The 12,489-nt window shown below is 37.1% G+C and overlaps 1 protein-coding gene across 2 annotated transcripts in view; it reads left to right on the top strand.

Annotated features, from left to right (window-relative positions):
* Positions 1–12,489, top strand: part of PTPN13 (protein tyrosine phosphatase non-receptor type 13) — a 220,118-nt gene that overhangs the window by 112,990 nt on the left and 94,639 nt on the right. For both annotated transcript variants that reach the window (XM_007115680.4, XM_007115673.4), the window contains exons 8-11: positions 1,375–1,470; positions 1,861–1,954; positions 8,787–9,009; positions 12,361–12,435. In XM_007115680.4, coding sequence (XP_007115742.2) covers positions 1,375–1,470; positions 1,861–1,954; positions 8,787–9,009; positions 12,361–12,435 — 488 coding nt within the window. The remainder of the gene's footprint in view (positions 1–1,374; positions 1,471–1,860; positions 1,955–8,786; positions 9,010–12,360; positions 12,436–12,489) is intronic.

Raw genomic sequence — 12,489 nt, 5'->3', positions numbered from 1 at the left:
GTAGAGAAAGAACTATCAATATTAGGCAGTGCAAGAGTCACAATTTTTTAAGCATAAGGCAATATGAAAGTACAAGAAGCAATATCTGACTCAGCCTTTAGGTGGTCATGAAAGCTTTTGTGGACATGAAAGATTTTTTTCCTTTAAGGCTTCTCTTAAAGGAAAAAGAAAAAGTATTCAAAAGAAAAGGGGAGGAAAGGCATTTCTAGCAGGGAAAGTATCTTTCAGGAAAGAATCTAAAAGTTTATATGCTTTGGGTTATCTGTAAATTCAGTAACACAAGTGCAAAATTTGGAGAAGTGGATGGTGATGCCCTGGAACAAGGGTTCTACCTGGATTGAGTTTTTAAAGTTCTGTTTCAATGTTTGTGTATTTCAGTGTGCTTTGGGCAGGCAGGCAGAGAAGAGAGGTCTATGCTTTTCATCTGATTCTAGCAAGTAAGAACCTATGACTTGAGAATATGAAGAGCCACTGCTATAAATGTAGTCAGGGACCAGCTTATGGAAAGACTTTGAATACTAAGCTAAGGAGATACTAAACTGTATCTTGAAGACTCTAGTTTGAAGAAGTTTAAGAAATACAGTATTATGCTCAGATTTTCATTTCTGGAACGTTCACTCTTTGTAATGTGCATTATAATACGAGACAAGCAAGAAAGCAAGACTGCAGAGAGGGGAATCTAGGACACATGAAGTAGTCCAGGCTTGAGCTGAATAGCCATCTGTGATAGTGATCATGAGTACAGAGAAGAGGGGTGAGTCAGAAACATTTAGATGGTAGAATTTAGATTTTAGTGGGGTTCTGCCCCCCTCATACAGAGCACACACCGTACATCCCTACACAGCTCCCCCCGCCTCCCATCCCATCCCCACATGTCCCTTCTTAAGTATTTTGTACTTCTGCATTTTAAATTATTTGAGCTTGGGACTGTGTCTTTGGATTTTCCGTCCTCATAGCACCTAGTGCAAAGAATGATGTTTCTGTAGCATACACTGTATTCTAAGAGCTCTGCATATATTAATTCATTTAATGCTCACAACAACCCTATGAGATGCACGCTACTATTATATCCTCTTTTCAGTTGAAGAAGAGTTGCAGGAAGGTTAAATACCTTCCTAAAGTCATGCACCTGGTAAGTACTGGAGCTGAGGTTCAAACCCTAGCAAATCTAGCTTCGGAGTCCAGGCTCTTAACCAGCATGCCAAACTGCCTCAAAACTGTAGTCACATTTTTGAATACCACCTATCCATTATTAAATTTAAAGCAATGTATAAAAATGTTCTAGTCTCACAAGAATAAATTTAGTGCCTTATTTGATTTGTGTGGAACAGCTAATGAGTTTGCTTTTTCATGTTTATGTTTTAATCCTTTCAGAACCAATTCGAAGATACAAAACTTACCACAGTGATATCTTTAGTACCTCCAGTGAAAGTCCATCTATTATTTCCTCTGAATCAGATTTCAGACAAGGTGAGAGGAATCTGAACAAGCAAAATGTTCTTAAGAAACCGTGATTGTTCTTCTCTTTCAGTAGTGTTGAGATATAAGATGTCAAAAGAATAATTCTATATAAAATTTTTTAATTATAAAAAACTTCCAGTTACTCATTTTAACAGTATTATAGGAACTTGATAGCAGTTTCATCAAATAGCAGTGTAGTCATTTTCGTAGTAGAGAAAATAATTGTTTTCAAAATAACATGACTTACCTCTAAAGAGTTTTTTGACATTATGTCATTAATTTGATTACATAAATATGATTTGTAAAAATTATCTTATTTGTCTGATGAATGCTTGAGTTTTAAATAAGATTACTTGATATTTTTATCACTTGTACTGTTTTTGTTTCATTCACAATTAGTGAGAAAAAGTGAAGTGTCAAAGAGATTTGAGTCCAACAGTGGTCTCCCAGGGGTAGATGAAACCCCAAGTCAAGGCCAGTCACAGAGACCAAGGTATGTAATATGAAAAAATGATTATATATTTCCTGTTGCTGGTGTTTTTTTTTTTCTTTGTTAGAATCAAGGAGAATTTTTTAAAAATTATTCTTTCTCCTCTGTTTTCTCCATTTTCCTTTTCCTTTTCCTCCTCTTTAAGTTCTTGCAAATTCATTCAATTATGTAAAAGATGTTATAATAGTTTGAGTTATTGGAATCTTTTAAAATTAGAATTGGCCCTGATTATTTATAGTTTGTGCTTGATTTTTAAAATTAACATGAATATAAAATAACTTATTAACAGTAAGGAAGTTCTGAAGGCACGGCATTAAACATCTGTGAGAAGATAGTAAACTTTGATTTCTAAGAGAATAATACTTCTTTCGAGGTTGAATGGGCTCAACAAGCAGGCTTTCAGTGAGTATTATTTGTTGAATGAATAATTAATAGGTTACTACTGAATAACCTATTATGTAAAAAGTTAATTTTTCACTACATCTTTCCTGGCTTAAAAGAGGTCATCTTTTATTTTTTAAAGCCCACTTCGGGCTGTTTAGAGTTCATTTTCATACTGAAATACTCAGGTTTCTTATAAGGTGTTGTGTATTATTCTTGTGCTAGGGTTAGAATGGTGGTATTATAGGCATGGACTGATTTACTTTGAACTGAAAAGTGTCAAATCAGTAGTGAATATATTAATGTGAATCTTTTGCAGGTGTGTACAGGTTCCTTACATGAACAGAAGCATGTTATTAATGTTAAGCATTAATTTGAAATTCATAATGTGATATTAGAGAACAAGAGATTGCTTCCAAATTTACTCCCAAATGACAGGAATCCTCTTAAATTTGATATCAGTTCATTTAGTTCAAGTGCCATTATACACAAAAGAATCATTTGAAAATTAACAAAAACTTGCCCCTTAGTTGATTAATTCTGGCAGACACTGTTTCATACCTGTAAACTATTAATAGACCAGGTAACCCTAGCCATGTGATTAAAGCAGACAATTTATCCAGGGTTTAGACTCCAAGTAATTACATTGCATTAAAATTATTCCTTAATATTCCAGTTTTTATGAAACTTGTGTGTTTTTCTCTTCCCTCTTGTTCCTTTTAAAATAGTCTATGAGGGACTTCCCTGGCAGTCCAATGGTTAAGACTTCGCCTTCTAACACAGGGGATACAGGTTCAATCCCTGGTTGGGGAGCTAAGATCCCACATGCCTGGAGGCCAGAAAACCTCCATAACATAAACATAAAATAGAAGCAACATTGTAACAAATTCAATAAAGACTTTAAAAATGGTCCACATCAAAAAAAATCTTAAAAAAAAAAAGTAGTCTATGATACTTTCTTTGAGGAAAGCTCTAATAAATATTCATTTACTAAAGTGGTATGATCTTTGCATAATAGCATTTTCTATTTTTATGACCCCATTGTGGTAATAGTATTTGTGATTACTATTTTGGTAATTTTGACCAAAGAGGTAAGAGACAAAGATCTATGCTTGATATTACATAATTTTGTTAAAGAAGCAAAACTCTTTTGGGATGACCAGCCATACGAAACAACTGTTGAATTGCACTAAGCTCTGTGTTGAAATGAGGAAGTCACTCTTCTCTATATATGTAATTTGGAGAAAACTTATAAATAGTTAATATGATGCCCTTTTAACTTAATTAGAAGTAGGAGTCAAGATAACAACTGGAAGAATTGTTGGGATTATGTGTTGATTGATTGATTTTTTTTTCTGTTTTTTTCTGTACAGTATGTTCTTGTTGGTTATCTATTTTATTATTTTTATTTTTTTATTTTTTTGCGGTACGCGGGCCTCTCACCTCCGTGGCCTCTCCTGCCGCGGAGCACAGGCCACGGCCCACGGGCCCAGCCGCTCCGCGGCATGTGGGATCCTCCCAGACCAGGACACGAACCCATGTTCCCTGCATCGGCAGGCGGACTCCCAACCACTGCGCCACCAGGGAAGCCCTATCTATTTTAAATATAGCAGTGTGTACATGTCAATCCCAAACTCCCAATCTGATTGATTGATTTTATAGTCAATTTGCTAGTTATTTAAAATATGTATTCCTCCAGACAAAACTGAACCATTTTGTGAGTCTTATTTCAATTTTCTTGATAAGGTACCTCAAAAGCGGCAGGATTATAAGAGAATCTTAGTTTTGACTGTTTCCGGTTTAATTTTAGGAAACATTAACATTGAGGCCTTAGCTTATCAAATCGTAATTTAGTGATAAGCTACCTTTTATTTCACACTTTAAGAGGGTAAAAAACACAACATAGTGTGCATAGCATCTGCATTAGATAAAGTTATAGGTGAAAAAAAATATTTCAAGGAGAAGTAGATTGTCAGGTCTGTGTATTTGGTACTAAACTCTACTTCTTTTAGAGTACCCCATCTCTTCTTTCTGCCCAAGGAAAAACACATTAACTAAGGTATTGTCTAGATTCCTTATTCAAGTGCAGAGTTTTCTGTAGGTGTACAAAGGCTTCTGATAATATCCTTAACATGCTGGTACTTAATCAGGAGGTTCTGTTTGTTCTTTAGGTCACATATTTGTGACATCTATAAATAGTATTTAGACATGTTGCCTGCTTCTTTATAAAATTTCCATTTCTTTAGCTAGAATGAAATGGAAAAACAGATCCAGACAGTGCTATTGATTTGTATCATAGTGGGTGCGGGGAGATTAACAGGAAGTTATGAGTCAGATCCAGAAGAATGAGTAATTTTTGGATTTTGAGCTATCAAAAGTGTCTTTCAGTGACCAAAAAAGATATTCAAAGCTGTTTTCCAAAGAGCAACTCTAAGTTTTTTTTCTGTGTTAACTTTTGAAGTACAATTTATACATAGTGCAATTCCCACTGCTTCTGTGCCTATCTGCTTAATGATGTAACCATTTTTTCTGTCTCAAAAGAATCTATTTATTCATTCCTAAATCATCTAGGTTTTCTGAGTTTTTTGTTCGTTTTTCTTTTTCTTTCTTTCTTTCCTTTCCTTCCTTCCGTCCCTCCTCCCTCCCTCCTTCCCTCCCTTCCTTCCTTCCTTCCTTCATTGGGTATTCATTGCTGCGCGTGGGCTTTCTCTAGTTGCGGCGAGCGGTGGCTACTCTTCCTTGTGGTGTGTGGGCTTCTCATTGCAGTGGCTTCTCTTGCTGTGGAGCACGGGCTCTAGAGCACAGGCTCAGTAGTTGTGGCGCATGGGCCTAGTTCTGCAGCGTGTGGGATCTTCCCGGACCAGGGCTCAAACCTGTGTCCCCTGCATTGGCAGGGGAATTCTTAACCATTGCGCCACCAGGGAAGTCCCTGTTCATTTGTTTTGTCTGTTTAGTTTGTTTGTTTTTTTGCCTGTCAAACATTTCAGTCTTTATAGGAATTTCTACCAGATATTGTGTTGGGCCAGATAAAGTGATGATCAGTCATTTTTTGCTACCTGTTTGTAGCTCTGGTATAAAATAATGTGAGGGCTTCCCTGGTGGCGCAGTGGTTGCGCGTCCGCCTGCCGATGCAGGGGAACTGGGTTCGCGCCCCGGTCTGGGAGGATCCCACATGCCGCGGAGCGGCTGGGCCCGTGAGCCATGGCCGCTGAGCCTGCGCGTCCGGCGCCTGTGCTCCGCAACGGGAGAGGCCACAACAGAGGGAGGCCCGCATACCACAAAATAAATAAATAAATAAATAAATAAATAAAATAATGTGAACAAGAAGACTAATATATTTGATGAAAATGACAAGCGTGAGTTAAAATGTAAAGATTCAAATTCTTACCATTTTCCTTGACCCCATTAAGTAAGAGTGAGCCGTAAAATCATGTTCAATCATTTGTGCAACAAATGATTATTGAGTACCTGCCATGTACTGGGTACTTATAGGTACTGGAGATGGAGTCATGAACAAGATCAAGAAGTCCCTCAAGAGATTTTTTAGTGCTGAGGGATAGCCAGTAAACCACTGAAAAAACAAGTAAGTAATGCACCATCAGAGTGTGATGGTGCTTGGAAGAAAAATAAATCAGGCTAAAGGGATAGAAACTACAGGGGTGTGGTGTCCAAATTCTAGTCTACATAGGTAGGGTGATCAGAGGAGGCCTCTCCCAAGGGGCGACATTTGAAAAGAAAACTATTTGCAACAAGGAAGTAAAACATGCAGATATCAGGGGGAAGAGAGTTCCAGACAAAAGGAACAGCAAGAGCAGAGGCCCTGAGGTAGGGGAGATGTGTCCATGTTAGAGGAATAGCAGGAAGGGCAGCATAACACAGAAGGCAGCAGAATGAGTGAAGGGCAGAGTGGATGGTAACCAGGACCCAAATCATATCAGACCTCAAGAGCTAAGGTGAGCACTTCAGATGTTATTCTAAGTGTAATGGGAAGCCATTGGATGGTTGAGAGCATAGAGAGCCATGATCTAATTTACATTTTAATGGGATTGATCTGTTCTGTGAAGAACAGATTGCAGGAGTAAAAGACCAGTTAGGAGGCAATTACAGTACTCCATTTGAGCTGCATACAGCACAGACTAGGTTGCTAGTGGTAGAGAAGATTCAGATATAGATTTCTTCAAGGTTGTACCCTGCAGGATTTGCTGGTCATTCAGATGTGTGATTTGTAAGAGGAATCAAGAATGACTCCAAGTTGTGTCCTAAGCAACCAGTGAGTGATTGAGAGAAGGTTGCACGTAAGGAAAAAGTATCAAGAATTTGGTTTTAGACATGTTAGGTTAAAGATGCATGTTAACATCCAAGTAGAACACTCACTTAGGCAGGTGAGTAGAATTAGAATTCAGGGGAGAGCCTGGAGTTATGGGAATATAAGATAATTAAGACTAGGTGACTACATGAGATCAGGTAGGTATGAAGACTAGGGAGACTAGAAAAATCTAGAGGTCTGAGCACTGTTGTAGTCTAACATTAAGAGATTAGAAATGAAGGAGGATCCAGCAAAAGAGACTAAGAAGGAGGAGCCAGTGAAGTAGAAGGAAAATAAAAAGAGCATGGTTTCCCAGAAGTCAGATGTTTAAGAAGAGGAATGATTAAGCAGCTATATGTTGTATGATGCTCAGAGGTCAAGTAAGATGCAAACTAAGAATTATCCTTTGGCTTTTTTTTTTTTTTTTTTTTGCGGAACGCGGGCCTCTCACTTTTGTGGCCTCTCCCGTTGCGGAGCACAGGCTCCGGACGCGCAGGCTCAGCGGCCATGGCTCACGGGCCCAGCCGCTCCGCGGCATGTAAGATCCTCCCAGACCGGGGCGCGAACCCGGTTCCCCTGCATCGGCAGGCGGATGCGCAACCACTGCGCCACCAGGGAAGCCCTATCCTTTGGCTTTGATAACACAGAAGGTAGTCATTTTTGTGACTAGTTTTGGTGAAATGGTAAGGACTCAAACTATTGGTCTGAGTCCAAGAGAGAGTGGGAGATGAAGTGGAGATAAAATTTAAAGGACAGTTTTGAAGAAATTTACTCTAAAAGGCAGCAGAAAAATGAGACAGACTCTGAAAGGGGATGTGGAACCAAAGGAGGATTTTTTTGTTCTAAGTAGAAGATAGTACAGCATGTTTGTATGCTAATGAGAATAACCTAGTGCATGAGACTAGTGATGCATGTGAGAGGGTAATTGCAGGAGCGAAGTCTTTGGGTAGGGGAGAGGGCTGGAATCCCACGCACGGGAGAGGTTTGACGCCTGTATAGTTGTGCAGGAGATCCATCTGTTGTAACAGAAAAAGACAGCAGAACATACAGATGTAGATTTGGAAAGTCCAGTGGTAGAAGGATAAGGAAGTTATTTCCTGATTCCTCCTTATTTCACCAAGAAAACTGAGGAAAATTCATCAGTTGAGAGGAGACGAGGGAGAAAGTATTGGAGCTTAGAAAAGAAAAGACAAGGAAGAAAGTATGAAATAGTGCTCTAAGAAAATTAATCACCAGGCAGTACTAAGAACCCACTGAGATCAGTCAGCATGGTTCTGCAGTTTCATGAGAGTTGAGGTCGTATGCAAAGGAATGATTTTAATGATGGGCCTTAGAATTCAAGCAGTGTAAGGGCAAGAGAGGGTTAATAGAGAGAAAGTGGTAGAGTCAGTGGACTAAAATTCCTGATAAAGTTGGTGAATTATTTGAAGGGGAGTGTAAGAGGAAGTAAGCTAGAAAAAAATAAGGAGATTAGATAGGGTATTGAAAGATAGAAATAGGAAATTTTAGAGGTGGTGCAGTTATTGTTAATAGCCAGCATAACCATGGGTGTAGATTGCTGGCTGAGGTGGAGGAGGCCAGGGTGTTGGAGCACTCTTCAATCTCTGTCACACCACCACCAATGATGACAGCAGTAGTGGTGAAGACCACTGAGTCAGCCACTTAAATCTTTCATGAATAAGGGGGAGTTGACCACAGGACAATGTCTAGAGCAAAGCAGAGCAGTGGATGGTGTGAGTTCATAGCATGTACTTCAGGGAAGCTGGGGGCTCTTGGACGAGGGGTCAGTAATCATCTGGAAGCTGAAATAAAAATCACGGGGAATCTCTATCTCATGTCCCGGCCCACTGGTGCAGGATTATGAGAATAAAACAGCCCCGATCTGAGAGAACTGCAGGGAAAGCAGTTTTCAGAAGATGCTGGGATGTTAAGAGAAGAGGTGAAGATTGTAGATCTACCCACTGAAAGTGGGACACCATACTGTATTAATATATTAAAAATAGGACTGAAATGTTACTGCAAGGGTTCTTCTGAAATGAAAAAATAAAATTTGTTTACATTCTTGATACCTTACTTAACATGACTTTTTCTTGATTAGACTTAAAATAATTGTTTTCTTCCCAACCCTTACTTTTCTCTTCTATATAGCAGACAATATGAAACACCCATTGAAGGCAACTTAATTAATCAAGAGATTATGCTAAAACGGCAAGAAGAAGAAATGATGCAGCTGCAAGCCAGAATGGCCCTTAGACAGTCTCGACTGAACCTGTATCCAGGAGACACACTCAAAGCTTCCATGCTTGACATCAGCAGGGATCCCTTAAGAGAAATGGCCCTAGAAACAGCCATGACCCAAAGAAAACTAAGAGTAAGTTGATTCTCAGGTTACTGCACCTAAACTTGGCCTCACAGGGAAATGTTATACAAAGTACTTTAAAAAATTCTATAGGTATCCTCTAGGTTGCCTGTAGTTAAAATTGAAATCTCATATTAGTTTCCATTGGTGTTAAATATCTTGTTGGTTGATACTAAAATAAATATTTAGCTGTTTTCATGATTTCATTTTTAAAAAAACATTAGATGGAGTTAGAGTATCTTAACTGTATATTTTAAAAATATATGCATGAACCTAATGTCAGCTGGCTTTATTCAGTATTGTGGGGGATTGTTTTTTAATATTAAGGAATTTTTTATCCCACAAGCCAAGAAGATCAGAGAGAGAGTTCAGAGGTGGTTCAGAAGCTCAAGAATGCTATCAAGTGCATTCCATCTTTCTGCTCTGCCAGTCTCAGAATTTTGACAGTAATTCTCTTTATAGTTAAAGGATGACTGCATTATCTCCAAGCATCATATCCTCATATTACAATATCCAAAGATAAGAAAGAACAAATCTTGTGTCTGTGGGGAATTTTTCTTTTATGTGTTTAGTTGGTTTATTTTTCTTTCAACATATATCCTCTATATTTTTATAAGCATAAGCTCAAAATGAACGTATTCTTTTCTCATATAAAATATCATGAACATTTTACAACTTTTATAATACTATTGTTAAGGGCTGTAAAGTACTCCATTATGTGAACGTACTGTGTACCATAATTTAATCAGTTTCCAGCTATTGGACATTTAAAATGTTTCTAATTTGTAATAGCTATAAACATCCTTATAGCTAAATCTTTGCAGATAACTTCCTCCAAGTAGAATAGCCAAGTCAAAGGCAAATACCTTTTAAAACATTTTATACATATTGTCAAATTGCCCTTTAAAAGTTTCTTCCAATTTATGTTTCCTCTGATCATGCCTGTTTTCACCATATTCTTAACCGACTCTGATATTATCATTCTTTTTTTTATTATTATTATCACCAATTTGATAGATGAGGCAGTATCTCATTTGTATTGTTCCTTTACAAATAATTCTTCAAAAGCAAAATAAATGTTAGGAAAGTGATAAAATCTAGAATGATTTTTTTCCTTTTAGTCCTACACTAAGAAAGTATATTATCTTATTCTGTTTTGGGTTTTCTTGCTTATTTCAAAGAATCTTCTTAAAAGCATATTTGTGTACCCTGAAATTGATAGAATTCAAATTTTCCTCATAGTCTTCTAAGAAACAGTATTGCATGGTGAAAATTACACTGAACTACAAATTAGAAGACTTGGATTCAGTTTCTAATAATTCAATTTCTAATAATATGTCTTTATGTACATTTTTAAACCACTTTGTGTCTCATTATGCTAATTTTTAAAATGTGGAATTGGGTTGTAATTTATAAGACAGTGTCTAATTTTAAAGTTATTAGATTCCAGTAAAATACAACTGAATTTCTTTCAAGCCGAAGGGAAGAAATTCAATAAGGCTTCATCAATTTATCATTATAACCAATACGTTTGTCAAAATTAAGCAATAGGCAGGATAGCATGGGCTTCCAATAATTAAAGGCCCACATAAAGCATAAAAGGCACCATATATACACATCTTTTTCTAAAATCATAGTTTCAGAGAGCTAATGCAGAACTTTGGCTCATTAGAGAGTCTGTACCTTTATAGTATGCCACTGTTATGTGTCATCTCACTAAAAACCTGTGTTTCCTTTCAGTCAGTAAGTGTCTGCTTTCTTCATCAGAGACATGCTATATCAATGACTAGAGAATTTGAACTATCGGTCATTGAAGGACCACATAGTGTTTTTTCTTAAAAAAAAAAAAAAAAAAAAAAAAAGAGCAGGAAGGGCGAATTCCCTAGAGGTCCAGTGGTTGGGACTCTGCGCTTCTACTGCAGGAGGCCCAGGTTCTATCCCTAGTGTACTAAGATCCTGAGAGCCGTGCAGTGCAGCCAAATAAATAAATAAGTAAATAAAATAAAAAGAGTAGGAAGGCTATATTTTTGAGGCTGAAAATAGTTTCACAATTGAACTAATGTTATTTCCCCAAATATAAGTTTTTAGTTCTTTTTTTTTCTGTATTATTTTTGATGCAGACAAATTTTTAATGTTCATACTCTATTGCCTTATTTGATCTGTATCAAATTCTGTGTTTCCCATGGCAGACTATTGTCATTTCTTCTACTCTGTTTCTATTCTCATTTAGAATGTGTCTTACTGGTTCGTTGAGTATTAACAAATGCTTACTGTTAAACTTTTACTTAAATGGTACCTGTCACATGTTCCACACCTGGCTGTTGGATAGAATTCCCACATCAAGCAACCAAATGAACTGTACAGTGAAATGCAAAGAAGAAACCAACAAAAATAAAACTCCAGTAACCCCCCATTAGTTCAAACACATGCATGCACGAAAGCTCGCCCCCCCCCCCCCCCCACACACCACCTGCCTTTGGCCTCAAAATTAGCCCTGCGTTCATTCTACCTTTTGCCCATTTGGACATAATTTTTCCGTCTATTCTGAATGCTGCTCCCTCCTGGAGTCTAACTTGTTTTAAGTTATCTCTTCAACCAATTCTCCCCTCTAGGCAGAAAACCCTGGATATACAAGACACAAAAGGAAAGAGTAGATTGAAAAGAAGTAAATGCAGAATGTGGACTCTACTTTCCCCAGCTCCTGAGATATTATTTTCTTACTAGAAGCAGCAATAGGGAGCAGAGACTGTGATACTTATAATATCCCTAGTTGTCACTAATTAGAACAAAAAAGTACAGGATTCCAAGAACTTGATTACAGATGGATGTGTCTTTTGTAATATCAAAATAGATGTTGTCCAATAACTAACACTTGTTTTAGGACAAATTGAATATCACTCTCTGAAATAATGAAATTCTGTTCAATAACTCTACACATTAGCATTATTAAACCAAATCCTTATGTGAACTTGACAACTCTATATTACTTCAATAATTGAGACTGCTATTTTTTTATTTTGGGGAGTTTGAGTCTACCTGGAGTCCAAAAAATGAAAACCTTTATTTATGTAATACAATATAAAGCCAGACTTTATATTTTACGTTGCTGGTAGAAAATGAAGCTGATAAAACTTCTATTCACACTTAGTGTAAGGCATATTCCATTCCCGTTCCTGGCAAATTCCACCGTACTTCTTTATTGAAAGTTTTTACATTTGTTTCAGATCATAGTTCTAATATGGTGGCCTTACATGTAGTTGTTTATTATTATTATTACTATTATTATTATTACATTATTTTTCTTTCAAGGAAAGAGCTAGAATAAATGATAAATACTATTGATTCTACTTCTGTGATTCACAGAATTTCTTTGGCCCTGAGTTTGTGAAAATGACGATTGAACCATTTATATCTTTGGATTTGCCGCGGTCTATCCTTGTAAGTAATAAAACCACTTTGTGTCACTTTTAGAAAAGAATTTTAGTAATGATT

The sequence above is a fragment of the Physeter macrocephalus genome, chromosome 7 (assembly GCF_002837175.3).
Source record: "Physeter macrocephalus isolate SW-GA chromosome 7, ASM283717v5, whole genome shotgun sequence".
Taxonomy (NCBI): Eukaryota; Metazoa; Chordata; class Mammalia; order Artiodactyla; family Physeteridae; genus Physeter; species Physeter macrocephalus.
This window is presented reverse-complemented; position numbering and strand designations above follow the sequence as displayed.